The 25865-nt window shown below is 43.3% G+C and overlaps 1 protein-coding gene across 1 annotated transcript in view; it reads right to left on the reverse strand.

The window, feature by feature from the left end:
- Positions 1-6522: 6522 nt before the first annotated feature.
- ptch2 (patched 2) overlaps positions 6523-25865 on the reverse strand; it is a 28175-nt gene continuing 8832 nt past the window's right edge. The window contains exons 3-23 of the mRNA XM_026374666.1: positions 23651-23840; positions 23478-23547; positions 23296-23387; positions 21355-21463; positions 21147-21233; positions 20881-21002; positions 19889-20036; positions 18812-18943; positions 18570-18725; positions 18325-18417; positions 18113-18238; positions 16881-17262; positions 16268-16792; positions 15604-15746; positions 15344-15524; positions 14963-15243; positions 13340-13477; positions 12673-12815; positions 9476-9881; positions 8820-9381; positions 6523-8676 (exon numbers count right to left, since the gene is read on the reverse strand). Coding sequence (XP_026230451.1) covers positions 8642-8676; positions 8820-9381; positions 9476-9881; positions 12673-12815; positions 13340-13477; positions 14963-15243; positions 15344-15524; positions 15604-15746; positions 16268-16792; positions 16881-17262; positions 18113-18238; positions 18325-18417; positions 18570-18725; positions 18812-18943; positions 19889-20036; positions 20881-21002; positions 21147-21233; positions 21355-21463; positions 23296-23387; positions 23478-23547; positions 23651-23840 — 4121 coding nt within the window. The 3' untranslated portion in view covers positions 6523-8641. The remainder of the gene's footprint in view (positions 8677-8819; positions 9382-9475; positions 9882-12672; positions 12816-13339; positions 13478-14962; positions 15244-15343; positions 15525-15603; positions 15747-16267; positions 16793-16880; positions 17263-18112; positions 18239-18324; positions 18418-18569; positions 18726-18811; positions 18944-19888; positions 20037-20880; positions 21003-21146; positions 21234-21354; positions 21464-23295; positions 23388-23477; positions 23548-23650; positions 23841-25865) is intronic.

Below are 25865 nucleotides of genomic sequence, written 5' to 3' on the forward strand. Positions count from 1 at the left end.
AACAAGTTGACTTAGCACACCAGTGTTACTGGTCCAACAAAATACAAAAACATGTTTAACGAGAGGAAGATTGATGTTCCAGTGCTGGGAAATGAGCCTCCACAACAGGATAATATTTTTAAATTGAGGAATTACAGCTTAGAGTCACCTCTCCATGAAAAAATGTGAACCTCTGACTCACATAGCTTGGATTAATTTTCCCATTGCACTGATGATTTATTTAAAAAAAAAACAACAAAAAAAACATTTTAATGTTTCAGTTGCCTACTATCTGACAAACTCGCTGGGCTAAATAACGTCTTGTTAGCTAAGAAAATCAGCAAGAGCCCCCGACTTGTGACAGATAGAGGATTAGCTGTTGGCATGAACTGACAAAGAAAACATCATGTACAAGCTCGTGGTTAATAAACAAAATTTACAGAAATTAGGAAACTTTGAGTTCTGAAGAGTGGGTAAGAAACGCAACAGCAAACGTTGGCTCATCACTAAAGAAGTCGAAGTAGCCCTCTTGCACATCACCACTCACAGGGTTTATATTGCTTTTATGTAGAAGGCTTCACTGAATCACCGAGTATCAACACTGTCACCGTGAACCGCTCTACTACCACTTCTCGGATGGATGTGACCGAGTAAACTAATTTACTCAACCCTTACCGTAATGAGCTTCTTACACTGTAGTGTTAGTTTTATTGTCAGTGCTCACCAAACGTGTTAATGCCTTTGTTTGCCTTTTCCATTGCATACACAATGAATTGGCAGAGCCTGAGACAAACGATGCTGCAAAAACACGCTCATGCATGGTGTCAATTATAGTTTATCCTCTGGTTTGCCTAACTTGCTGTAGAGTTTAGGCTCTGGCTCTGCCTTATTGCTCCCCAGCCTGCCCCAGTCCTCCTCCTCCTCTCCTCTTCGCCACATGAAATGGCTGTCTGTGCCAGCCTAGTGCTGAGCCTTCATTAGCTTTTACTACCCCACTTGGATGTGTTTAGCTTTGCTCTCTTTCTCTCACTCTCTATGTATGTCTCACTGTGTATGTGTGTGTCTGTGTCTGCGTATGTTTAATTACCGACCCCCACCCTCACTTTGGAGGACCTCTCAATGCCATGCCACCATATCATTACACTGTGGCTGCAATTTAAACTTCAGTCACACACACACACACACACACACACACACACACACACACGTACCAACATACCCTGGCTGGCCTGCAAATTGTAAAGCAGAGACAGTGGGGTACTGTAAAGAGCTCGGCTATTCTGTGCTAGCATGTACAAAGAAAGTTATGCAGACGTAGAAAGAAAACAGAAAAAAACAAACACGCACAACAAAAAATTGCAATACCACAGCGCAGCGCATCCCGAGTGATCCGCAACTGCGTCTGGTGTTCAAACTGTTATTGTTTGAACTAAACAAACCACTTATAAACACAAGGCCTCTGCCTTACGAGGCTCATATTTAGGCCCTTCTGTAAACAGCACAGCACAGAATGAATCAATTAAAAGGGCATTACGCTGGTTCCTGTTTATTTAAAGCATGTTTACACTATACGGGCCCTCCTGCCTGTCTGCATGATTGCCTGGAACTTCGTATTCCTCCTCCTCCCCCTGCCACCCCTCAATAGACCTGGTCATGGCCAAGGTAAATCACACACACACACACACACACACTCATATAGAGCATAGATTACAAACACATTTGTAATCGTTGAAGAGTATTTTCAGTAAATATTGATCTCGTCCTTCCTCTGTTTCTGCAAGAGATGATTAGAAGAACTCAGTTGGAGCAACAATCTGGTGCAGTGTGCAATCACAGAGCAAGAACACATATAAATACACGCAGCAGAGGCAGCAGAGAGGCTCAACTCTCAAAGGAGCGTTCAGTTTCAGAGCAACAGCCTCAGTATGGTGACAGAGTCCAGCGATTGTATTGTAAGTGAATGAATTATTGAACTAACATGTGCGTGGATTGGTCAAAAGAGGATTTGATGGCAAATGCTTGGAAACGTTGCCATACGTGCTGAGCACGGTTAGGAGTAATAATCGCATTAGGTGCGATGGCCTCACTAGAAAGAGGTTACAATTAAATGTTCCATTAAAAAAAACAGAATTTTGACCACAAATTAGTTGAAGAATCTAAGAGTATTGATTCACTGGGATTATAAATTATACAGTAATCACAATCACAACAGTCCAGGAGACGACTTTAAAGGCTTTAAAAGTTGCGACTTAATCCCAGACAATCTAAAAAAACATGATTGTTTTGGAAAATGCTCTGTACATGATCACCATATGAGAAACTGTGGTAAGAAAGCTCTGATCTCGGTACTTTCCAATCTCACAAGTACGTTTCAGGAGCCTGAGCTGCTCCCATTGAGATCTGGGGGTGGTGTTGATCATCTGTATTTCTCAGGTCAAACTATTACTTTCTGTATTTGTGTTACAATACAAGTTCACTGATTTCTCTTCTTTGATGGACAAAATCCAATGTTACATTGACCACATGATATAAAAACGAATTAGAAAACATAAATATCTGTCGCTGGCCTGTGGCTGTGAGACAGTTGCATTGTGAAACAAAGCATTGCTGTGGATGTGAAGGGAAACAATCCCCATACCCCACATTTGTGTGGTATGTCACCCTGAAGTCTGCTTTCTCACTGGCTTTACAGCTAATTCCGCCATTCTTCTCTGCTGCGCTTAGTGCAAAAGTACAAACACATACACCACCCCCTACTTCACACAGACACGCTTGCCAGTGCATGTTTTCGCGCGCGCGCGCGCACGCACACACACACACACACATGCACACACACACACTTTACTAATCAGCCCTATTGAATTCCAGCAACAATGGGCGCTCATCCTCGGGCCACCCAAGCAGTGCACACACTCACACTCGCACTCGCACACACACACACACACACACGTATACACAACCACACCAGCATCACCAGATCATGAGTTCAGTCTTTTGTTCCTTCTTTGTGTTTTCCTTTCCTCCATTGATCTCACCTTCACACACAGGTCAGGAGTTGGCACTGAGAGATTGTGTTATCTGGGCAATCAGCTGCTATCTGGGCCCACACACTGCACTCACACACACTGAGAGGAGGGAGCGGGGTCTCTAAGCACAGTTACATCCACACACTTGCACATGTAGAAGATTAACAGTTTTCTCTTTTTATTCTCTTGTTTTTTTTTTTTGTTCGCAGCTGCTAATATTTCTCAATATTTGAGTTTGCTTTCAAAACAGCACAACAGAAGACAATGTGGACTAAACCGTTTCTTTGCTTCAACACAAAACGCTTTCAATCAATGTTTAAACAGTCTGTAATACTGTCTAATTTACTGTAGTACTAAATTTACAAAACCTAACTTAACACAAAATGAAAGCACGTACAGTATTTTAGCAATTTGTTATGTTCTGGTATACACAATTAGATCATACAACACTGAGCTCCTGTTTTTCTTCCTACATGACCTCAACGAAAGACTTGTGCCAGGTCGTGAAATAGAGCAGGTCGGGCTGACTGCACAAAGTTTTGTAACTGTGTGATAATGTAGGGTTTCCTTATTTTCTTCCATTGTTGGTTTGTTTACCGTCCATTTCTCTCACGTCCTCTCGCTTTAATTTATTTCATCGTTGAGGTGAAAAGCTAATGACAAGTCACCTGATCAGATGTGGTCTGGATACTTTGCCAAGATGGATGAGCCGCGCAAAACATAATTTCTAGGTGTAACCTGGTTGAGAAGATTAAGAGCCAACTGCAGGAGATTATAGGCTTAACTAGACTAGTTATGTTTACTGTACATGTCCAGAGCTCTCATGTGAACTATGTGAATATGTATAATTTTACATCACATTACTGGAGAAGCTTTTGTGTGCATTTGAAATTACTCTGTACGACAAAGGCTAAAAACCAAAGTCTGTTGATTACATTTCTCATTTACTCCACCGTAGGGTAACAAAATGCATGCAGTGCCCTTCAAGTTATCATTTTATCTTGGTTTTAGCCAAACAAGAAAGTAAATACGTGAAATTATTAAAGATAGTGGTAATCTATGTTGTGAGGCCTCCTGTTGTTAGTTTTCTTTTAGGTCAGTGTGTTCAGAGAGACGTTGTTGTCTTGTTGGGAAACTAATATCAGTGTTCTGCTGAATTGATGATGTGCGTATGACGACGCTGTCTATGATTATACAGTGCTGAAATGTATAAATTTAATAAACTGTGAGGTTCGTTTTATTCTTTCCGTGTGTTCTTGTAGGCGAGTTTCACTCTTGAAAAATGTGTCAAACTGTTAAACTGAATCTAGAAAATCTACTTGCAAAAGATGCTTTCTTGGCTGTAGCGTGTGGCAAAGAGAAAACTTGGCAGCAAAATACATCATTTGGCAAATTTGAACTAATGTGAAGAGAGATGCATAGGTTGTCCTGTGTTCACTGTTTTGATCACTTTGCCCTGACATTTGATTTATTTATTTTTTTGTACTGCTCACTAACAAACAAGAAATTAGTTCCATAGGTTTACACAATAATTGGATAAAATCTGTCTCTCACACAATTAATTAATCAGGATCCAGATGGTGTATTAGTCACAGTTTGGAAGCTGCCCAACATGACACAACAGTCATTACCACACACACATTTTGAATCATGTTTTTTTTATTTTTTTTATTACATAATCTGTGAAACATCATCTAAACAAGGCGACAGGAGACTCACACAACTTTATAAATTGGTCATTTGTGACCAGTTTATTTTCCACTTTCTATTGTGCAGATTTATTCCTTAATGCGAGGCTCATAGATAAAATATAGGACGCAAGCACAAACGAGGGTTAAGGTTTCAGTGTCTGGATTGCAGGTATGGTTAAGATCGGCACCATAAAACTGTATGTGTTGGAAATAGGCCTGTGACTTCCCATTTGCTTCTGATTATATAGTTCATTTAACTCTGGGATTTAGAATGAAATGAATGGGTTATTCAGGATTTTTATGTCTTGCCTCAGTGTGCTCTTAAATTAAAATATTATTACAATCACATAAAATAAATGGAGTATTTTAACTGTAAAGACCGGGTACAGTGGTTAGCAAGACACACCTAAAAAAAGCTGTTTTATTTTTTTTATTTTCGTACATGGCAAACAGATGCTAATCAGCTACCTCTGAAGTTCTACTTTGTTCACAGCTGTGAATATTATCCTGAACTGCTGTTTACCTCATTTCTACCAGCTACAGTGTGGGATGCAGTCCAGCCCTGCTTTGACCCATAACTGGACAGCGTGTTTTTTATTTTCTTCTCACTGAGCTGTGACATTGAACACATTATGTGCTCCCACGGTGACATCACTTAGGGGTTATATTTGTTCTCATCAGTCTACCACTTTAAAGCGAAAACATTCTGGGTGCTGAACTAACTGAAGTTACATGCAAATGAAAAGAAGTCGAGCTTGTGTAGAACTACATTTCCAGGTATAAACATTGCTCTGTCCTGTCTGCTGCTATGGGTGAATGCGTGTGCGTGTGGATGAGGTTCGGTTTAGTGGCAGACGTGCATGACAGCAACTTCAAAAGAATGAGGTATCAGATTCAGACATGGGCGGCTTTGCTTGGGCTGACAAACGAGGAGCTGTTGTGTGGGAAGCGAAGGAATTTACAGCATCTACTTTTTATCTACACAGGTGGGCCTGTGGTGTGTGTGTGTGTGTGTGTGTGTGTGTGTGTGTGTGTGTGTGTGGTGTGGGTGTATGTGTCTGGGTATGTAGTTTGTTTTGTGTTTGTGTTTTTAAGAATTTGAAGTACACATAAGCATAGTAGTGATATTGTGTGTGTGTGTGTGTGTGTGTGTGTGTGTGTGTGTGTGTGTGTGTGTGTGTGTGTGTATCCTTGCACAACGGCAGAGGTTTAGACAGATGAGTCACAACAATCATCCAGGAAGCTAGTGATCCCAGACACTTTCCAGGTGGTTCAGCGCTCCAGTTCAGTGATTCTCAACTTTAAGTCATTGTTCACAAAGTGGAAATGTTTTAAATAAACGTGTGTTGATCTAAAAAACATTTGCTAACAGGCTGGCGTGTGACACAAAAGTCTGTAAAGCAAGTCATTTTGAGAGATTGTTTTCTAAACCAGCCTTGTGGTTCTTTCAGTGGGTGTCAAGTCATTGACAGGAAGCTGAGTGTAACGTGATGCTTGCCCAATATGAACGAATCACCTCGGGCACAGTGAAAATCAATAAAGCGGAAACTCGAACCAGTCAAACTCTGTCTGGTATGTTTATGTCTTATGGGGAAAAGTCTTCATTTCTCATACAAAGTCAGGAAACTGCTTGTTAGAATGGTGATCATAACTTATATTATGATATCCTATGACGGTAAAGTTGGTATCTGTATAAACCCATCATCATCAGCGTACACTGGTAATTAATTAAGCCTAATTAGAGTGTCTCTATACAGTATTGACCCCATTATCCCCAGATAAACACACACTGGCACACATCAAAGGACTGGAAAAGACAACGGAAACACTTTTATCATTCAATTTATTTTGTTAGTTAAATTTCTATAGCAGGTGAGGGAACGTAACGGTCACACAAGGGTTTTCTTGAGCATAGTTTTCAGAAGTCACAGTGTTTCAGACATGGACAAACACATTTTTTAAAATATGACAATGAAGAGGGCAGGGCCAAGAGGAAACTTAAACTTGGTGTAAAAGTGACAAACCTTTTCCTTCATGGTCCTCAAACTGCCCCCTCTTCGCCACAAAAAAAAAAAAAAAAAAAAGTGTTGTCAACCAATCCCTCCCATAACCGCCAACCAAAAATGCAAACAAAACGAAACAAAACAAAATAAAAAAACAAAACTTGGCATCAAATAGATATATTTATATATAATATATATTTACTCTTTAAAAATAGAACTTCAGTCTAGATACTAGCATCTGTACAAACTACAAAAATAAAATTTTAATATAAATAATTTATATGGCATGACATTAACATTTTTTTTTTTTTGAAATAAACTACCAACCAATGCAGGAGCTCCCCCCTCCCCCTTTTCTATAAACCCCCCACCACTGTCTGACAACACCTCCCGGCTGTCTACGGTCAGATCGAACTGTAAATGGTGCTTTGCTTGTTTTGCTTAATTATTCACAACTGCACAGTAGCTACTTAACTCTCCTTTCATATTTACAAAAGAAAACAAAGCTGCCACCACTTAAACAAAATGCCATAAAAAATAGATCTGCAAGTTCGTTTTTTTTTTTCCCTGCAATTTAACTTGGCAGTGATGAGACCAATACTGAAACACAACAACAGAAACTTTGTAAAGCAAATTAATTGACGATCCTAAGAACGAAAGATTCATACTGTGGCATTTATGAGGTTTGTGTTAACAAGATGAGTGAGAAACTAGAAAGTGAGTCAGAGCAGGTTGAAGCATTAAAAATACTGAACCAGTTTACATAATGTAATAATTGCACAGGGTCACAATAACATGAATGTGTTATAACCCTAAAGCAGCAAGCAAAGAAAAACGGAAAATAAAATAAGATAAAATCACTCCCTTTGCATTGGATTTCGTAATTCCCTTTCTAAATAATACACAAAGGTGAACAACACTTTTGTCAAACACAAAGTGACAAATGTGAACTTCACCCACTGTAGAGCTTACAAAAACTGCAGAAAAGAAAACATCACAGCTCTTTCAAGTAGTTTAAAACTGCGAGGACATTGGGACACCCAGACGGAGACATTAAATATGAATTAGCTGTGACCCTGTACGCACGTTGGCTGACTGATCACATTTGAAAATATTTCTAATAAATGGGTCAGATGATGGTGGTACCTAACAAACATTCTGTGTCTGGACGAGACAGAGACAAGAGACATTTTACACTAAAGTGGGGAAGATCATGCTGTGGCAATAACTATAAGAGGACATAATGAAGGCACGACGGTTACCACTGTCAAGAAAACAGTATCTGCTGTGTAATTCTCCAACTTTTCTTTTCTTACAGTGCACACTGTGACAGAGAAGATCTATACTTGTAAAACAGAAAGCGTGTCAGATGCAGAAAACCTCACAGTATAATACTGTGTACAATGTAATTAAAAGTATACTGACTTACAAAAGGGGGAAGAGGGGGTACTGCATTTTTAAGGCAAATCACTTAAAATTATTTTTGAAGTGTAGCAGCAAAAAAAGAACATAATACAAATAAAAATAAAACACTGACCATGTATGTTCAATAGCCTAATATCTTAATAACTTTCTGTGGACACTTTGTACATATAACACATTTCTTATTCTATACATTATGGGGAGACATTGAATCACCCCGCAAAAAAAATAATCTTTTACATCTGAACTTTTACACAAGAGTATACCCAGGTTATACAGTACTCTTTTAAATAGCTTCCCTCTTTTTTAGTATTAAAATATATACTCATAGATTTATATCATTCATAAAAAGTCACTTTTCTTCTTAATATGTCCATGTGATAAATCCTCTCCTCTTTGTGTGAAGTCTATGTACAGTTGAGAGTTCAGGCATGACATGATGCTACGTGGGCATCAAAGTGCTCTGGGAAGCAGCCAGAGACTAAATGAAGGAAGGCACAGCGTGTGTGGGGAGGGGGGTCTAGCAATCTTTGGTTGCCGGGATCCTCAACCCACCTGCACAAGACAGACAGACAAGAGAGAAAGGAATTAGATTCAAGATAAACTTAGAAATTATCATATATTTCTTTATCCTATGTTAAGACAAATTCAAGTTCTTAAAACACGTTTAGATGAACCTTGGCTAGTTTCCGCCTCACCTTGTATCTTGCTGAGCTGCTGCACTGCGTGGCCCTGCGTTGCTTCCAAGTCCTGGAGCTCTAGAGAGTCTCTCTTACATGAAGAAAAGTTTGTTTTGTCACCACAAGTCCTTTTAGCAGCTTCAAAACAGTCCGACTCACTGTCCGTGTCAAAACCTTCATGCATGTAACCTTGGTAGGTCGCCCCTGGCAAGGTCGGATGCACAGCGACCGTCACAGAGGCTGTGGCTGTAACCATGGTAACAGGTCCTCCAGTGGAACCTGGTTGGGATGGGAGGTTGGAGCTGCTATTGCTATAGCTAGGCCCTTTAGTCCTGTTTGGCTGAGGCCCTCTGCTGTTCTGGAGCCTGGGGCCACTTTGACAAGTCCTCCCAGGAAAGTGTGCTCTGTCACTGGGTAAGTGATGGCTGGGCTGAGCCCGGATCCTCTCCAGGCCCTCCTGCTGCTCCCACTTGTTTCCATCCCAGCATGTAACCTGCGACTGTGCATTGTGAGAAGTCTCATTTACTGGTTCCATCCTCCCACCAGTGCTTGTTGCATTTTCTCTGAATGGCTTCACCACCTGCAACAAACACATTTCCGTCATTTACTTTCAGAAAAACAAATGCATTTGAACACACTTGAACACATCCTGTCAGTGTGGTCGTGCAGCATACCGTGAGCTTGGGGAAGCTGGGGTTCTTGCTGGCTTCCAGCAGGATGTGAGATGTAGCAGGGGGAATGTTGGTGTGCGATGTAATGTACGCACTCCGGTCACAGTACTTATAATCCTCTTCTCCGATCCCTGACGTAGTGGTCATCTCAGAGTAATACTCTGAATCTGATGACTCAGAAAATGCCTGTTGACGAGTTGACCGCTGGTTGTGATGGCCCGAGAAGTAACCATGGTGTGTCATCGGCGGAGGAAGAGGGGGTTCGGGAGAAGGCGTGGGAAGGCGGCTGGCGTTGTCGACTGGAGTCACTTCAGCTGGAGGGCCCATCATGGAAAGGAGGACTGGCATGAGCACCAAGCCATTAAGCATCCCCAACACAGTCAGGATAGCCAACACAGCAAAGAAATACCTACAAGAGAGAGATAGGCAGTTGTTAGTGTACGAAATCCCTCTTCTACACTTTGCAACAGGAGGTGACGGTGAATTAAACAAGAGCGAGAATGATCACACCTTTCTTGTTGGGTAGTAGCAGCAGCTGCTAACTGTGAACTCAGCTGCAGTTTAGTTTAGTGCACACACTTATGGTTGCACAGACTATCTGCTGAATATTGTTTACTTTTTAATCTATGGGTTTTAGGGATTTGGTAAAGTCCAGATGGATTTAGAGCATCAGCTGAAGTCGTGACACAAAGTGGAAAACATCTGACATACATCTTAATGGCTCAAAAAGGGGATGGCTGGTGTTCAGACGTTTGACATAGACAAGAACACATATATACACACTCCTGTGCACGATTCCAAAGACACACATAGCTGGCACATGAGGCAGGGAAGTAGCTCAGGGGAAGAAGTCAGGGAAAGCCCAGTGTTTGTGTATCAAAGGCAAGGGAGTTGGGGGGGGGCAAATCTGATTCCCCGCTCAGTCCAACTAAAACATGCTTTGATGCCTTCACTACTGTTACAAGACTTTCTCTCGCTCTGTTTTTCACTCACACTGCGTCTTTTTGTGCGTGCGTGCGTTTGCGTGTGTGTGTGTGTTTGGGTGCGTGCATCTCTGTGGAGCTTTGGGGAGGCCATGGGCGGAGGCAGGCCACAAGAAAGAGCTCCCCAAGAAAATTAGAGAGGACTCCACTTAAACACTAATAGAAAGCAGAAAGAGAGAGACAGTGAGATGCTAACCCCCAGCCAGACTTAGAGAGGTAAAAGAAAAAGAAGAAGGGGAAAAAAAAAAAAGTTGGAATGAAGAAGAAGAAAAAAAAAAAAAAGCCAACAAGGGCAGGGATAATAGCTGCGGAGCGTTCTGGAAACATGTTTCTGTCCAGAACGGACAACAACTACAATTACTGCGACTAGTGCACTTGACAAAGGTCGCTCTTCAGGAAAAAAGTTCATGGTTTGCGTGTTGGGTGTCAACCTAACCACGTTTGACAAAACATCAGAGAGATATTTCCAATTTCTTGCTGTCTGCTCAAACCATGTTTGTCTTTAAACAGCATGCAGATATTTAATTGGAATAGTTTATCAAATTACATGCACATTCACATGCAGCTGCTGGAATCACAAAAAAAGATCATTGTTGCTACAACAAAGCTGTTCCATTTGGGCCAAAGCTATACTACAGCTTCTTTACATGGCGAAAAAAAAACAAAAAACAAGAAGACAGTGAGACTCTGGTGGGACCTCCAACAGTGTCTCACTGTTAGGAATTCTGTTTATATAAACTGTAATCTTTTCCATTTGTTGTCAGGGCCTGGGAGATTCGTGTGAGTGCGTGTGTGTGTGAGAGAAAGTGTTTACATGCCTGTACATATGTGCATTTCTCCTTGTGTATTTTGTGCATGTGTCTATGTGCACACATATGTGGTATGCATGCATGCACGCTACACGTGTGTGCGTGTGAGAAAGAGAGAGAGAGAGAGAGAGAGAGAGAGGGGACTCAGAGCATAGCTGAATTTGCTGTTTATTCAGTGCATTACAAGGCCAGGAGATGTTTACAGCCGTATATTTATGCTACTCCCCAGCTAGCCAGCTCTGTCTTGCCCCATTCACCCGACCACAGCTACAGCTACAGCTAAACAAGACCTCCAACAAAGATATTAGACCACTCGATCTCACTTTCTCACCATGTCCTCTGAAAATAATCTCTCACACGAACGCGGGAGACAAGAAGAGAAAGATGCTGAAAATGCTCTATCTGACTCCCGATCCAAGTTTCTTAGTCCTCAATTTTCCCCTAATCAACCACATTTACACGTCTTCATTCATCTAATATCCATTTACCCACCCACCAGGGCCTAATATCCTTCTAAGGCAGCCACTGTCAGAGCACTTCTCCTCCATTCTCTGCTTCTGTCTCTGAATCTGTAGAAAAACTGTGCTTTTTATGTCATGGAGGCCTGTTGCAGTCTGTGAGCTCAAGGTTGTGGTTTCGGGTTTGGGCCGAGACCACATTCGGCTGAAAAACATCGAGCTATTTGCCTTTTTTTCCACTCTGACCATGAAGAAGTGGTAGAAAACACACACTTCACATGAGACTACATCGACACACAATACACACTTGTGTGCACACGCATACACACACAGTGGAGTGATGTCTGTTGGTGGGCTTCAGACCATCTGACTGGCTGACCACTTCAAATTTAGCTCCACTTTTTATTATGGCACCCAACATAGAGGAAGAGAATGCCAAACGGATTTTTTACAGATTCCCTTGTGTGTGTGAAAAAGACAGTGAGAGAGAGAGAGACACCACCCAGTGGGTAGCAGAACACTTCCATGTTTACGAGCAGCTGTTACACACCCTTGATGTTTTCCCCATTTGCTGTGCTCTGAGGTTGGGGAGATAGATATGTGTGTGCCTGGAGTGACAGAACCAGGTGCTTATTTGTCACTCTATGTGTGTGTGTGTGTGTGTGTGTGTGTGTGAATACACAGGAGTATAACATTTCCACCTGCATACACCCCTGACCCCCCACAAAGCTTCCTCCCATCCCAAAGTTAGGCTAGACAACTGGTTCCACACAAGTACTCACTCACACATCGGCAGTGTAAAACCAAAACACAGCTACTTGTGAAGATAACAAATGGGCTGAAGGTGTTTCCACAGTGAAAAAACCTCCACACACGAAGCACAAAGTCTCTAAGACTGACTCAAACATACAAAGACACACACATACACACACATACACAAAGTTTCTCACCTCATGATGAAGTCAAACTCTGACCCTGCCAGCATGAGAACGCCCAGGAGCGTGGAGATCGCTCCGTCAACCACGGGAGCAAACATGTGTTCCAAAGCCACCGCCGAGCGCTTGTTTCTGTTGCCAATCGCTGTCAGGAAGCCCTGCGGCGAAAGAGGAGGTGGGAAAGAGAAATGAGTTGGAAATCTTGCAGATCACACAAAACTTGTGCTGCGGTGGGGGCTTGGCACACTTTAATTCTCGAATTCTTGCATTTGGTTTTGTTGGGGATCGCTACAAGACAGTGCACTGTGCTAAGAAGCAGGTCTGGAGCTGCCAGCATGAACCAGGAAGCCAAATGTTTCCTAATAAAACTTTAATCACGCTTATTTTACCTTGATCACTTTCCATTTCAGGCATGAAGCCACGGGATTCTGTGCTTTACGCTAAAAGTGTAAATAAATGCAGTCTACTGCATTTATAAAACAGTTACTACTAATCTTTGTAGTGAGAAAATAAAAGTAATAATAATTAAAAACATTATGACAGATTAAATACAACTGTTCCCTTTTACATGTTAGTGTACAGCACATATCTAACAGTCAGACCAAAAAAGTAGGTGTTTATTAGCAGGTGCTCGGGGCCCCTGACCTTTAATCCACATGTGGTCCTTGATTTGTTTACTCACCAGTGCAATATGAACAGTGAACTCCACTCCGATGCCCACAGAGGCGATCAGGATGACCACAGGGATGGCGCTCAGCTTGATGCCAATCAGACCCATGATACCAAACAACTCCACTGTCATCATAGCCAAGATAAACACCTGAGAAATGGGCATAGAGAGAAATAGTGAAATAAACAGTTTTCAAATGCCAACAAGGAAACAAAGAACAAGTAAACCATAAAGCACAAATAAAATAATACCAAAAAGTGAATGTGTCTTTCCCAAATGACTGAGTTGAGCCCTTTTGCCTCTTCACCCCATACAATCTTTGACCCTGTGCTCAGGATTTCAACCACATGGCATTAAATTACCAACCCTCAGGCTAATGCCCGACCCCCCCTTCCTTCTCTTTCTCTTCATTCTTCCCAGAGGTGCTTCAAATGACTGTCATCATCCCGACAGAGTGTGGGCTCACCCATAACTCCAAATTCATTGTCTATGTGTGGAAAACAAATGATCTTGTTTTTCATAGGATAGTAGCTTGTGCTGATTATTTTATTGTTTCCGCCATTTTAATGCAACATCTTAGTAATGCAATGTTTCAGTTTGCTCATGTCTTAATTGGAAATGTCTGATGTTAGTGTAAAAACCACAGTAAAAACAACAACAGCAGGTCTTAGAAAACAAGGAGGAGAGAACGGTTCCTGGCCAATAGGAGCTTTTGATCCCAGCAGGGGCTCCGAGCTTGGGCACGGTTAAATTGGAAATGATAAAAGCTGTTTTACTGCTCGACCACATACAGGCTGAGTGAAATCTTCACAGGCAGGCTGATGCTTGGAAACCATACATGCATGTGACTTTGCCTTTCTCTGTGTCTGTGGAGATTGTGTTATGTTGCTGTCTCAATCAGTGCTGCTAGGGATGGCTACTTAAATTAAACACATTCCAACTGAATCTAACACTGTTGTTGTGCTACACTTCAGCCCCCCCGGTGGTCTGAGATATGTGGATTTGTGTATGTGTGAGTTTGGGGGGCCCTTAAGGACCACCGGTCCCACCAGCTTGTGTGTGAAATGTTTTCCAACTGCTCAACACTCAGACCGTCTTTCGCTCTCACACACACACACACTCACACAGACACACACACACTCACACAGACACACACACATACTCACACGGACACACACACACACACATATCCTATCCCTGATGGATGGGTTGAGCAGGCCAAGGTCGCAACTGGGCAGATCTGTCCTGTCCCCAAGTCTCTCCCTTTCCCTCTGACAAAAGCAGTGAGGGAGTTGGAGGTAGAGGCTTCAGGAGGGCAAAGCCTTTCTTGCTCCTTTGCATTTCCTTTTCTAAGGCTGGCCCAGCCCACATTAGAATGACAAAAGTCCCCGTGTGTGTGTGTGCACTGGCCCTCCACAGAGAAAAAGGGGCCCCCTAGACAGCGTTATTGAGCTGTGCTGAGAAGGGTGAGAAGAAAGTGAGAGAAAGAAGAGAGGGAGGAAGGGGCTAATGATGTTGCTGAGGTAGGATAAGGTGGAAAAGTAGAGACAGAAATTGGCAAAGATTGAAGAAGAGTGGAGCAATAGGAAGGAGGAGGACATAATAAAGAGTTAGACAAACTCATTGCTGACTTACAATGATGCCAGCGGTCCAGGGGTTGAGCAGGAGAATCGCACAGACCAGGAAGGTGCAGGCCAGCACCACACTGATTGACAGCAGGAACCAGTGTCTTAGTCCAATGTACTGCTCCCAGAACAGGAAGGGGTATCCATTAGGGTAGTTCAACAAACCCTTGCGGCTAAACTCATCGCAGATGGCCCGCACACTCTCAATGGCCTCTACAAAGTCACCGGCCTGGTGAAGGCCGTTCAGGTAGAAGGGGAACTGAGCAAACTCCAGAGGCTCTGCAGCTGGAACTGCAAGAGAGGAAATGATTAGATCTGATTATGTGCTGTTCCTACTGAAAAGCATTGTCAGGTGAATCCACTAAGATCTAAGATAAAATAAGATACTTACTGCGTAGATTCTCCCCTGTAGTGTCGTACTTGTCATGAATCCACTCTCTAGGATGAGGGTAGAAGTTTGCCTGGGAGGCAGCATAACCCAGAGGATCATTACTGACCCAAACTGTCAGGTAAATGTAAAACACCTCGGGTGGGATCAGACCCTCTGCATCCACCAGCCGACGAGAGGTTAACTAAAGAAAGAAAAGTATTCACTTTTAGTCCACATGAAATGGACATTCTGAACTTCTTCCTTGTAGGTCTTAGACATACCTGGCTGTAGTTGAAGGGATCTTTCTTGGAGCCAGTCTGGATGAGGAGCTTGTATGCCAGAGCTCCATCCTCAGTACCATTACGGTAACTGTCAGCTGTAATCCTGCCTGCCTGCCAGTCAGCATCAAAAGCAGTCTGGAGACCTGCAAGTGAAGTAAAACACACACAGACAAGAAATTACTTAGCTTTTCATTTTAAATGTTCTAATTTCTATTACCATAAAATGATAGGAGTTTTCCTACACAGCTATGTTGGCACTGCTGTTGAAAATGTGAAATATCAAGTTTCATTTTCCATCTCTCTTTTTCCCAGCTGGCTCTGATTAACCTTTTAACTATTACTTCCTCCTGACTGGGCTTCTGACACGTCCCGGCCTGAGGACACACAACAATACACACATACGTAGATGATCTATGATCCCTGCCTGTCTACTAAACCACCCCTGAGCCCAGGTGGATGGACGTAAGCAGTGTGAATGAACTTTCAGTCACCCTTCACACATTCTCACCCCTGCACCCACCCATTCACTGTGATTGTTAGTAAAACGCACACCTATAAAGAATGTTGAACGTCCTTACATCCTTACAGAAATCCTCAGGGGGAAAGCGAGTAAGTTATTACCTGACTCACTCAAAAAATAACACTACTGAGCGTGAATTCTTACCTCTGAGCCAGTCCTGGAAGTAGTGCAGCCACATTCGAGGCAGTTTGTTGTTGCTGTCTCTGACCACGTATTTAACAGAATTGAAGGCGTTGTGCAGCTGGATCAGCGGCCTCTGTGACCGAGCATAATCAAATCCATCCATGGTCACCAGATACATGTTGTAGAAGGAGAAATACTTGAACTGAGCGTCAATAAAATCATATTCCTTGGTGTCCCGTGGAACAATGTCAGTCAGGTAGAGGCCATCATGCACCATGGTGGTCCCATATAGGCTGAGGCCCAGGAGGCCCAGGAAGAGAACCACCACAATGGCTTTGCTTTTAGGCTTGAGAAGCAGAGGGGCGTATTTCTCCCTGGCAAAGCGGGACAGGTTCCAGTGCAGAAAAGGGAGTGGGACACACTTCTTTTCCAATTTGGAGTCCTCCACCTGCGCTAGGAGGTCACGCGTGGAACTGGAAGTAGGGGTGAACAGCTGGGAGCCGTACGGGTCGGGCACTGAGGTGGTGGTGGGAGAAGGTGTGACGGCTAAAGAAGAAAATAGCAGAATATGAGTGTTCTGGCATTTAAAAAAAACATAGTCTTTGTGAGAAGCTGATTATGATATTTTATTTACCTTGACCCTGGGAAGTGGGGCAGAGGATGATGGAGGGTGGGCTAGTGGAGATCTGCGAGGTAGGTGGTAGGATTGTGACAATGTGTTGTCCTGCTGCATCACACTGTGTGAACGCCTGCACTGTGGTGGTGATTTGGGTGCTGGTGGTGATTGTGGATCCTGCAGTGTACTGGTGTGCCGTTGCTGTTGTAGGCGTGTGCGGCTGCTCTCCGGCGTCAGACAGCTCGTGCGGAGAGAGGTGGATAACACGGTCAGAGCAGGGACTGTACAGGCAGCAGAGGACATCCAAACGCTTGTCCTCACGTCGGTGGAGGTCCAAACTAAGGATGGCCGGGAAGATGAGCAGCACCATGGCGAAGTTAAACACGACCACAATTGCCGCCTACGGGGAGAAATACAGAGAGAGAAAAAACAAAGTGAGAAGAGACAGAGAACAGTATGTGAAATTACTGACACCCTGCTCCAGCTGTGGAGAGTCAAGTCTCCTTTTTTTTTTAAATGTCTCAGACCACAGCCCAGAAAGTAAAGCCTTACTCTAAATCACCAGCCAGGAATACTAAGAGAGCCAGGAGGGGAGAGGGAGAGAGAAAAGAAATAAATGAGGACCAGAAAGAAAGAAAAAAAAAATGTATATATATATATATATATATATATATATATATATATATATATATATATATGGAAAAATATATGCTGCGAGTCTGAGCAAAACCATCACCATTCTCCACCACCTACACCTCCCCTCTCGCCCCAGCCCCCGAAGCTGACATTCTAACTAGCTGCGGTTTCCAGTGTATGTACATCTGTGTGTGTATTTGTGTGTGTGCTTGTGTGTTTCGGACCACCCACAGTTAGTCACAGATCAGAGCAAACCGCCCTGACGGGCCAGTGATATACTGAGCCACTCCTCCCTCCCCTCATGTTCTGTCTCTGTCTGCTTCTCCGTGTCTGTTCATCACTGTCTTTGCTCTGATTATTCCACATTACAAACATGCACACACAATTAAGCACATACACAGACGGAAAGACACACTATACAAAAATGTTTGCCCTTTAGGTGCAGCAGCAATAAAACTGGGAGCGAATGGTTTTCTTGCTGTGAATAAATGTCGCCTCTGTTAAGTTATCTCTTTCATTTTTGAAGGAGCCTCGGGTGTCTTGGTGTGCCATTGTGTACATATGTTTGTGTCTGTGTTTATGTGTTTGTGTCGACATGTGTGCAAAAACCTTACCTGCAAAGAGAAAGCTCGCAAGGCAGGGATGGGTATGAGAGCGGCCATAAAGAACGCAATCATGTTGTTGATGGAAGTCAGAGCCACGCTGGTGCCAGTGCGCCGCAAACAATCTCCCGTCCTTTCCTTTAAAACAAACACCGTCATAAGTCAGGGAGAGGAGAGTAAAGAAGAGGAAAGGAGAGTAGAAGAGAGAAGACTCTTCAAGATACCTTAAAGGGGATGTTAGTTCCAGTTTCTGTGAAGGAATGAGCCAAGAGAAACATGTCATCTACACCAATCCCCAGTGCCAGAAAGGGAAGCACCTGGAATGGGAAACACATCAATAGAAAACAAAAGGTCATAATGTGTTACATGAAAATCTGGGCTATCAATCAAACAGAAATCACCTTAAGAACATGCCTTCTAGTGTAAACCAGGTAAGATAAGGTCCTATGTGTTTGCGTATGTGTTATACCTGTGTGGTGGCAGCATTGAAGGAGAGGCCAAGCAGTGAGCAGAGACCCAGCCCCGCAGCCACAGACAGGGCCACCAACAGCACCCCGGCCAGCCCCACAGCTCCCTGGGACTTAGCACAGTCCCACCTCAGCATGGTCACACAGGCATAGGCCAGCTAGAGAGATGAAATCCATATCAAGTATTAGTCATTTTAGAGTTAAATATTGTTTATTTCTGACTTCAGTAGGTTACAATACTCACCATGAGCAAGTATCCTCCAGCCACTCTGATGACACTGACATCAGAAAAGGACTTCATGATATCATTGAGGGTTGTGGTGGAGAAAGCATGGATGGACTGGCTGGAGTTAGCTGGGATACTCTGATGGACCACCTGAAGGATAAAAATAATCAGTGATTAGGTTCTAATCTTCCTTTTTTAATTGGTAAGTACACTAAAATACATTTGAGGGGCTGCGATGACTAAGACAAGCAACGTTTTCTTATAAGAATGCACAGTATACTACACACACAGTTCATGACCAATGATACCCCAAGCCTCTTCTATAACCCCATAATTTAGGACTATAAAACAGAAAAGGACCCCTGTCCCTTTGAAATGTGCATGTGTGAAAGTGAGTATGAACATGTGTGTGTGTGTTTTGTGTGCTAGCATGTCTCTGTGTGTGTATGACAACTGAGGAGTAATGACCACAGATGCCAGAGGTTGTGAGGTCAGAGGTGAAAGGGATGAGATCGTATGGATCAGAGGGCTGCTCTCCCCGCTTGGTGTCATGAATGGACCGACACTCCCAAACCTGTTTGAGTTTCATCATCATTCGCTATCTCTAGTAGATCTGTTCTTGTTCCCTAATGTGTCAGGAAAAGGTATGCGTCCCTGTCATGTTCTGTTCTGTTTCCCCTGTTCCTCTCCTACCACACATCCCTCACCGCCCTCTCTCCTTGCCCTCACCATGGTGGGTGTCAGCTATCACAGCAACAGCTTGTTCCTATAACTAGGGCTCTGACAGGGAGAGATGATTGACCTACCACACACACACACATCTACACACACCTACTGCCCCGGTCTGCCCTGTGATTCGCTTTACAAGAGACCTGAAGACTGATGGAATTCAGACACTGCAGTGTAAGGCCCATGCAGTGTGTGTGTGTGTGTGTGTGTGTGTGTATGCCAAAGCAAAACAAGCCTGCATAGGGACAAGGAAATGCCTCCTCATATTTCTTCTTGGTGGTTACAACAAAAATCTCCACTTCTGTCTGCTTTTGTTGGAAGCATGTGCATGAACAATATATGAAATGGTTAGAAGTGTGTTCACACCTCCACAAACTTCCTCTGCCAGGATTCAAGGATGGCGGTGGCCTTATCTTCATTCCAGTTGATATCGTGGATCTCGTAGTCGTCTTTAAAGTGCTCATACAGCTGCTTAGGACTCATCAACAGGAACATAGTTTGGAGGGCTTCCGCACTGCAAGAAACACACAATGTTAGCTGTGTCAGATTCACCCTAGATAATAGTTTATTGTGTGCTGAGTTGACTTGACTTGAAATCCACTCTACTACAACTACATTAAACTGTTGTTTGGATGTTTTTATATCCCCAAGTGTGGATGGAGTGTACTTCTGTGAATGGTTAAAGGCAGGTGCCATTTTTTCTAGGTTTCGTCCGTCTGTCTGCCAGTACAAACAACCAATAGCAGGTGTTATCTAGTCTGCCTGTCTGCTGGTCTTTAGGCTACGATCCCAGATGTCCTCAGGTTTTCTTGGCACAGTGAGAAGCACTGCTGCTCAAAATGTGAAATAAATGATCATAGTGTAGATCTTGCAGATGGGACTGGAATCTCCTTTCATTCATTGCTGGGTAATGGTCTGCATCAATGCTGTCACTCCATTTGTATTGGCCGTGCTTTTAAATACAGTTGAAGTTGTTTTTCTGTTCTTCTATTTCTTCTTTTTCCTTTTTGGCCCCTTAAACAACAAATGTGTAGCAAAGTGGGGGTGCTTTATGTTGCTGTCAGTCATCTTTAATTGGCCTATCCTGGACCAGGGTCATGCAGGAAACTGATTCCTCTCGGTATGAGGCATTCCTAGCATGTGTCTGTTGGGTTATTAAGGGTTACACAGATTCCACAGTCACAGCAGCTCATAAGCTGACAAGCGGACTGCCTGCCTCCCTGGCTGTCAGTGATCAGGCACCGCCTGCTTACTGCTATATCTCCCAATATGACAAGAACAAACTTATAACACAGTGTGACAAATCACCTGAGACTGCAGTGATTGCACTCTCTTTTAACGTCTTAATAAACATATACCTCAGCAGAGTATCCTCACTGCTCTTGACCCGTCCTCCCAGGATGAGCTCCTCTTGCCAGTGCATGAACTTCCGGCTGAAACCATGGCAACCACCCTGGAGATGTCCAGAAATGTCGGGACTCTGAATGTAATGAGAGCAGAGAAACAGATGCAAAAAGACATAGAAATATGTTAGGTGTCTCTGTAGTGCTCAGTGTTACAGCTTCTTACAGCTGCTGTGTGTATAAGATGACTGAAGGTGCATTCTTTGCTTGTGTAAGTTTACCTCTCCTTGCTCCTTGTTGGGTGCACTAAGAGGGCAATCAGGGTCTGACGGGTCTAGACAAGGCCTGTTCATGTAGGCATGGCCCACCTACCGAAACAAGTTACGCAACAAATGTCTCAGTATATAGAAAATTTTAAAACCAGTAATTGTTAATGCAAGTAAGAGTTTTTATTTAGTAAAATTGTCGGTGAGCAGGTCAGTGACCCACCTGGGCTTTGTCCAGCATCTCCTTGAATCCTTCCAGTGAAGTGAACTGGCTCAGCTCCTCCATCAGCTTGACTGGATCTAGATTCATCCACTGGATATCTGGCATACCCCTGGAGAGCAAAAACATACTTATGATTATCATAAACTGGCAATTATTTTGAAGAAGAAATGGTAAAATCACGCTGTGCCAACAAGGCCACATGACTTTCTGCTAATGTGCTACTTTCAACAAGATAAACTTTCAGCAAAGTTTATTTCTCGCTCCCTCGTTGTGCTGGGCTACGCAGGAGGCTAGCTGCAGATACAGGATAAAATAGCGTTTATTATCCTGTTTCACGCTGCCACAATGCACAGGGAAAAGGCATGGTGGCTGCCTACTCGCTTCCACTCCTCTATGTCCTGCACTGAGTCATAACAATTACCTCTGCCTCCCAAACATCTTGATAAGGATGGAGGGAAGGAAAGAGGCTGAGAGGATGGAAGGGAGGGCAATATAGGTGGGAGATGAGATGGGGGGAAAAGCAAAAAAGGGGACAAACTTTCACACTTTTTGTTGCGTGGTGACAAAGAACCTCACCTGTCTTCACTTCAAAGGATAGATCTACTGTGAAATATTTTCTCATGCGTTTGGAGTTTAAAGTCTACTTGCTGAGGGAAATAATGTGTATGTGGAGTGTTAACTATCTTGATCTGTAAATTAGCTGGTCTTTGTTCTCCCAAGTGATTTATCTTCCTCTTTAACTCACACTATCTTAGTCTTTTTTGGTTTACTTTGCATTTAAAACCAAGTGAAGCGGAAGCTGACTACGGGGACACTAGCCTCAGGGCCACCATGGGTTCCCTTCAATTCCGCATGAAAAAGACGTAAAAAACAATTAATAAATAACAACAGATGTAGAGCACTTCATGTGATTTACAGGAATGGAAGACATGTGAATCATCAAAGAGCCCCCTTCTCCCTCTCTGCTGCTCTGCTTTCACACAAGCCAACAGGGAGATGCTAAGGATGGGAAAACTTGTGTTTGTTTCTGTATGTGCTGGCTTGTCATGCAACACACTGCTGTCAGCTCCAGACAGAAACATAAACAAATTATTTGTTTGCAGCGAAACATCTGCTATGATCTAAACTATCTTTTATAAACTAAGTACTCAATTGAAATATCACTCCTGAAAGATGAAAAAAAGAGGTCTCTTTCAGCGACTCAATTTCTCAAGAGAACTTCGTCCCCCAGAAAAGCAGGAGAAAAAAAACTTGAATCCACAAATGCCCAAATACGCCCAGGCTCCACTGTTAACCGTCTTGTAGCCTCTCTCTGTCTTTCTCGGGGGACTTGAGGCTTGAATACTGCCCATTTTATTTGTTGGACAACTTGGGAGCTGGGAGCCCAGGGCATTACCATGAGAATGCTGAGTGTTAGCCGTGAGCTGACAAAGCCGATCCCCCTCCCTCCTCCGGGGCCCCTGCACTGATGGACACTCACTCGTAAACTGAAAGAATGCTTACCATTGTCTGACCCAAAGGGCTCCCCTGCCACCACCACCACCGCCGCCTCCCTGCCCTCCGTTTCTACCATTCCACCACCCAGTTGCTGCTGCAGCCATGTCCTCTCCCTCTCCATCTCACCCTTGCTCGCTACATCTCTCCCTCACTTTCCCTCTTTGAATTTCTGTCAGGACACCCCCCTCCAGTCCCTCTCTGAGCTCTAAAAGAACTCTATTACTGGCCGCTACTGTCAGTCACAGCGCTCACTGACAGACTACTGAAAGCCCAACTGTATGTCTCCATCCAGCATGTGTTAAAAGTTACGGACTCCCCCAAAAGCGGTAGTTTGCAACGCAAGTCAGGTGGAAGCAACGACAGCAAAGGGAGTGCCAAGGCTTTCTATGAAATATTATTAATATGCACAAAAGTTTAGTTTGGGTCACATTTTCCAAGACTTACGGTAAATAGGCGGAGCCTCCCTGTAGTTTGGCCCCTTCCCAAAAACAGTCCAATGGCGTGATTATCATACAGGGAAATAGCTTGTCAATCATCTAGGGTCAGGAAATAGAAAAGGAAGCATGATTAAACATCAAAGTCAGAAAAAATATAGAAATATTTAAAACATTAATCTGTCAACTTACCCTTTCAATCATGACATTTTCTATAATAGGAACTCCTGATTTATAGCAGATTTTGTTAAGATCCCAAGACCTACAGGAAAGAAAATCATTTGTAATTGATTTAACATTTTTACTGACAACAGAAGCATTAGTACCAGAAAATGATTCACACAACATGTCTGTGGTTCACTTACTTCCCAAACAGCGAAACCTGGACCTTGCTTGCAGACAGGGCAGCTTCCATGTGAACCAGCAAAGCCTCCTGGGTAAGCACATTGGTACCCTCTTCTTTGGGGGTCTGGATAAGCATCTGTGAGGTAAATACTGATTCCTCTCCCTGTTTCTCCCTAGTGTAGCGAAGTTCTGTGCTCACCCGGCTGCCAGCTAGAAAAGAAAGAATAAAGAACAAATTGACACCAAATTCTTCCTTTAGATAAATAGATCATTAGGCACATACATACAAGGACACACATTTGCTTGTGTACATATGCACACACACACACACACACACACACACACACACAAGCACACACATATATCGACCAACGCCCTTGGCCCTCGCCAGTATTGGTTTTGAAGGCACTTTACACAAGCCAGTGTCTGGCCAAGAGAAATGAGTAATACAGCTTCTTATTGGCTCCTTCTGTGAAACAGATGTGCCCTGTTAGTTAGGAAAACCACCCTTTTGATGCCCCAAAAATCCTGTACCACTCTGCTTAGGGCAGCAGATATAGACAAAGGCATAAAAAGAGGATCTTCACGAGCAACTGATGAACTTTGCTTCATCGTACTGTCCAGCTTTGCAGATACAGGGAGCTCAAATAAGGCAAATAGATTTACAGAGAGAAAATATAAATGTCAGAGGTGCTGATGAACAGAAAAGAGACGCTGACAAAAAGAGAGAGGGAGCTATGCTGTGCAGACTCCAGCCCCCTAATTACAGGAGGTTGCCCTGAAAAGAGTTTGCCAGCCGGGGGGATCTGTGCCTGTGCCAAGTGGACATGAAACATGCCGTGCTGGATCACAGAGGGCCCGTCTGCCCCTCTCGCTGTCCCACTACATGACAACCCCAGAGAAAGAAAGAGAGAGACGGAAGGAAAGAGAGGGGGGAAGTGGGGGAAGTTTGAAAACAAGGGCTACCTCCTTCTTAATTCTAGCTCTCATCATTATTTTACTCACTGTGCTGTGCTGCTATTGATCCTGACCTTCTGATCTTTTAGCATCTATTTCTCATCTCCATTTAATGCTCTCTAGTATCTCTCTGTCTGTTTCTCTATTTCTTTCTGCCTCTCTTCCTCTCACGTTCTCTGCACCTCCCCCTCTCTCTGCTCCTATAATTGATGGGAAGAAAAGAGAAAACAAACTATTCAGCCTACGCCGCCAAAGTGTGAGATCAGGTTAGAACTCTGGGCTTTGGAGAAACACTCCAATATTCCTAGGCTTCACTTTCAAGGTGTTAATTGCCTACACAGACGCTCGCGAATATCAGGTCACCTTGTTTATTTGAAGTCACGGTATCTGGATCAATACATCCTCAAAAGAAATAGGACTAAAGAGTTATTGTCGGGTGTTCTTGGCACATCTGCTCCTAGAATTGTTTTTGAAGTTGAGAATATTTATAAAGCTTTAAACCTATAGCCTTAGAAAACAATGTAGAATGAGTAATTTCCTTGAGACTTTCGGAGACTCTTTTGGTTGGGTTAATAAAGAAAAGTTTTTCTTGCAAAGAGTATCAGTTCTGGGAGTTTTAATAGTGACAGGTACATGTACAAAGTTATGAACCTTGATGTGAAAATGATGCTTGGTCATGTAGTTCCCCACGACTTCACTGAGTTTCTTTGCCGCACAGATTTCCAATCACAAAAAAGCTACAACAAAATGGAACCCTTTCCATTCGTGGACCTCTTTTACATCTGTTAAACCTTTTTTGACATTTCGTATGTTAACCTCTGCAGCGTGAGGTTTTGATCCCAACAGGAACTGGGTGACTCGGAGAGACTCTGGCTCTGTAATTACAGGCCTCCTGAAGTAAATTATAGCTATTTGTGTCTCGTTCCTCCCATCTGGACCACCCAGGCAGCCAGTCCTCTCTCTTCTCTTTCTTTCTCGCCTTCTCTCCTCAACCCCTGGTCTGGCCCCAACCACCCAACTCTGAGCTTCACAACCACTCGGCTCTGTTCACCACTCTCTCCAGAAGGAACCTTGTCCTTTCTTTTCATACCTGTTTTTCTTTCTGTCTTCTGGTTTCTTCTTCCTTTCCTCCTAATAAACTACTTCTTTCTCCTGCTCACTCTTTTAAAATCCCCCTACCCTCTTCTTGCACACAGCCTTAAAGAGACAGTTCCCAGAAATTTTCCCACCATGGGAAGAAAGCACTTTTGAGCATGGAAACCATGGTTTTAACACCCC

This window comes from Anabas testudineus, chromosome 17, assembly GCF_900324465.2.
Source record: "Anabas testudineus chromosome 17, fAnaTes1.2, whole genome shotgun sequence".
Lineage (NCBI taxonomy): Eukaryota > Metazoa > Chordata > Actinopteri > Anabantiformes > Anabantidae > Anabas > Anabas testudineus.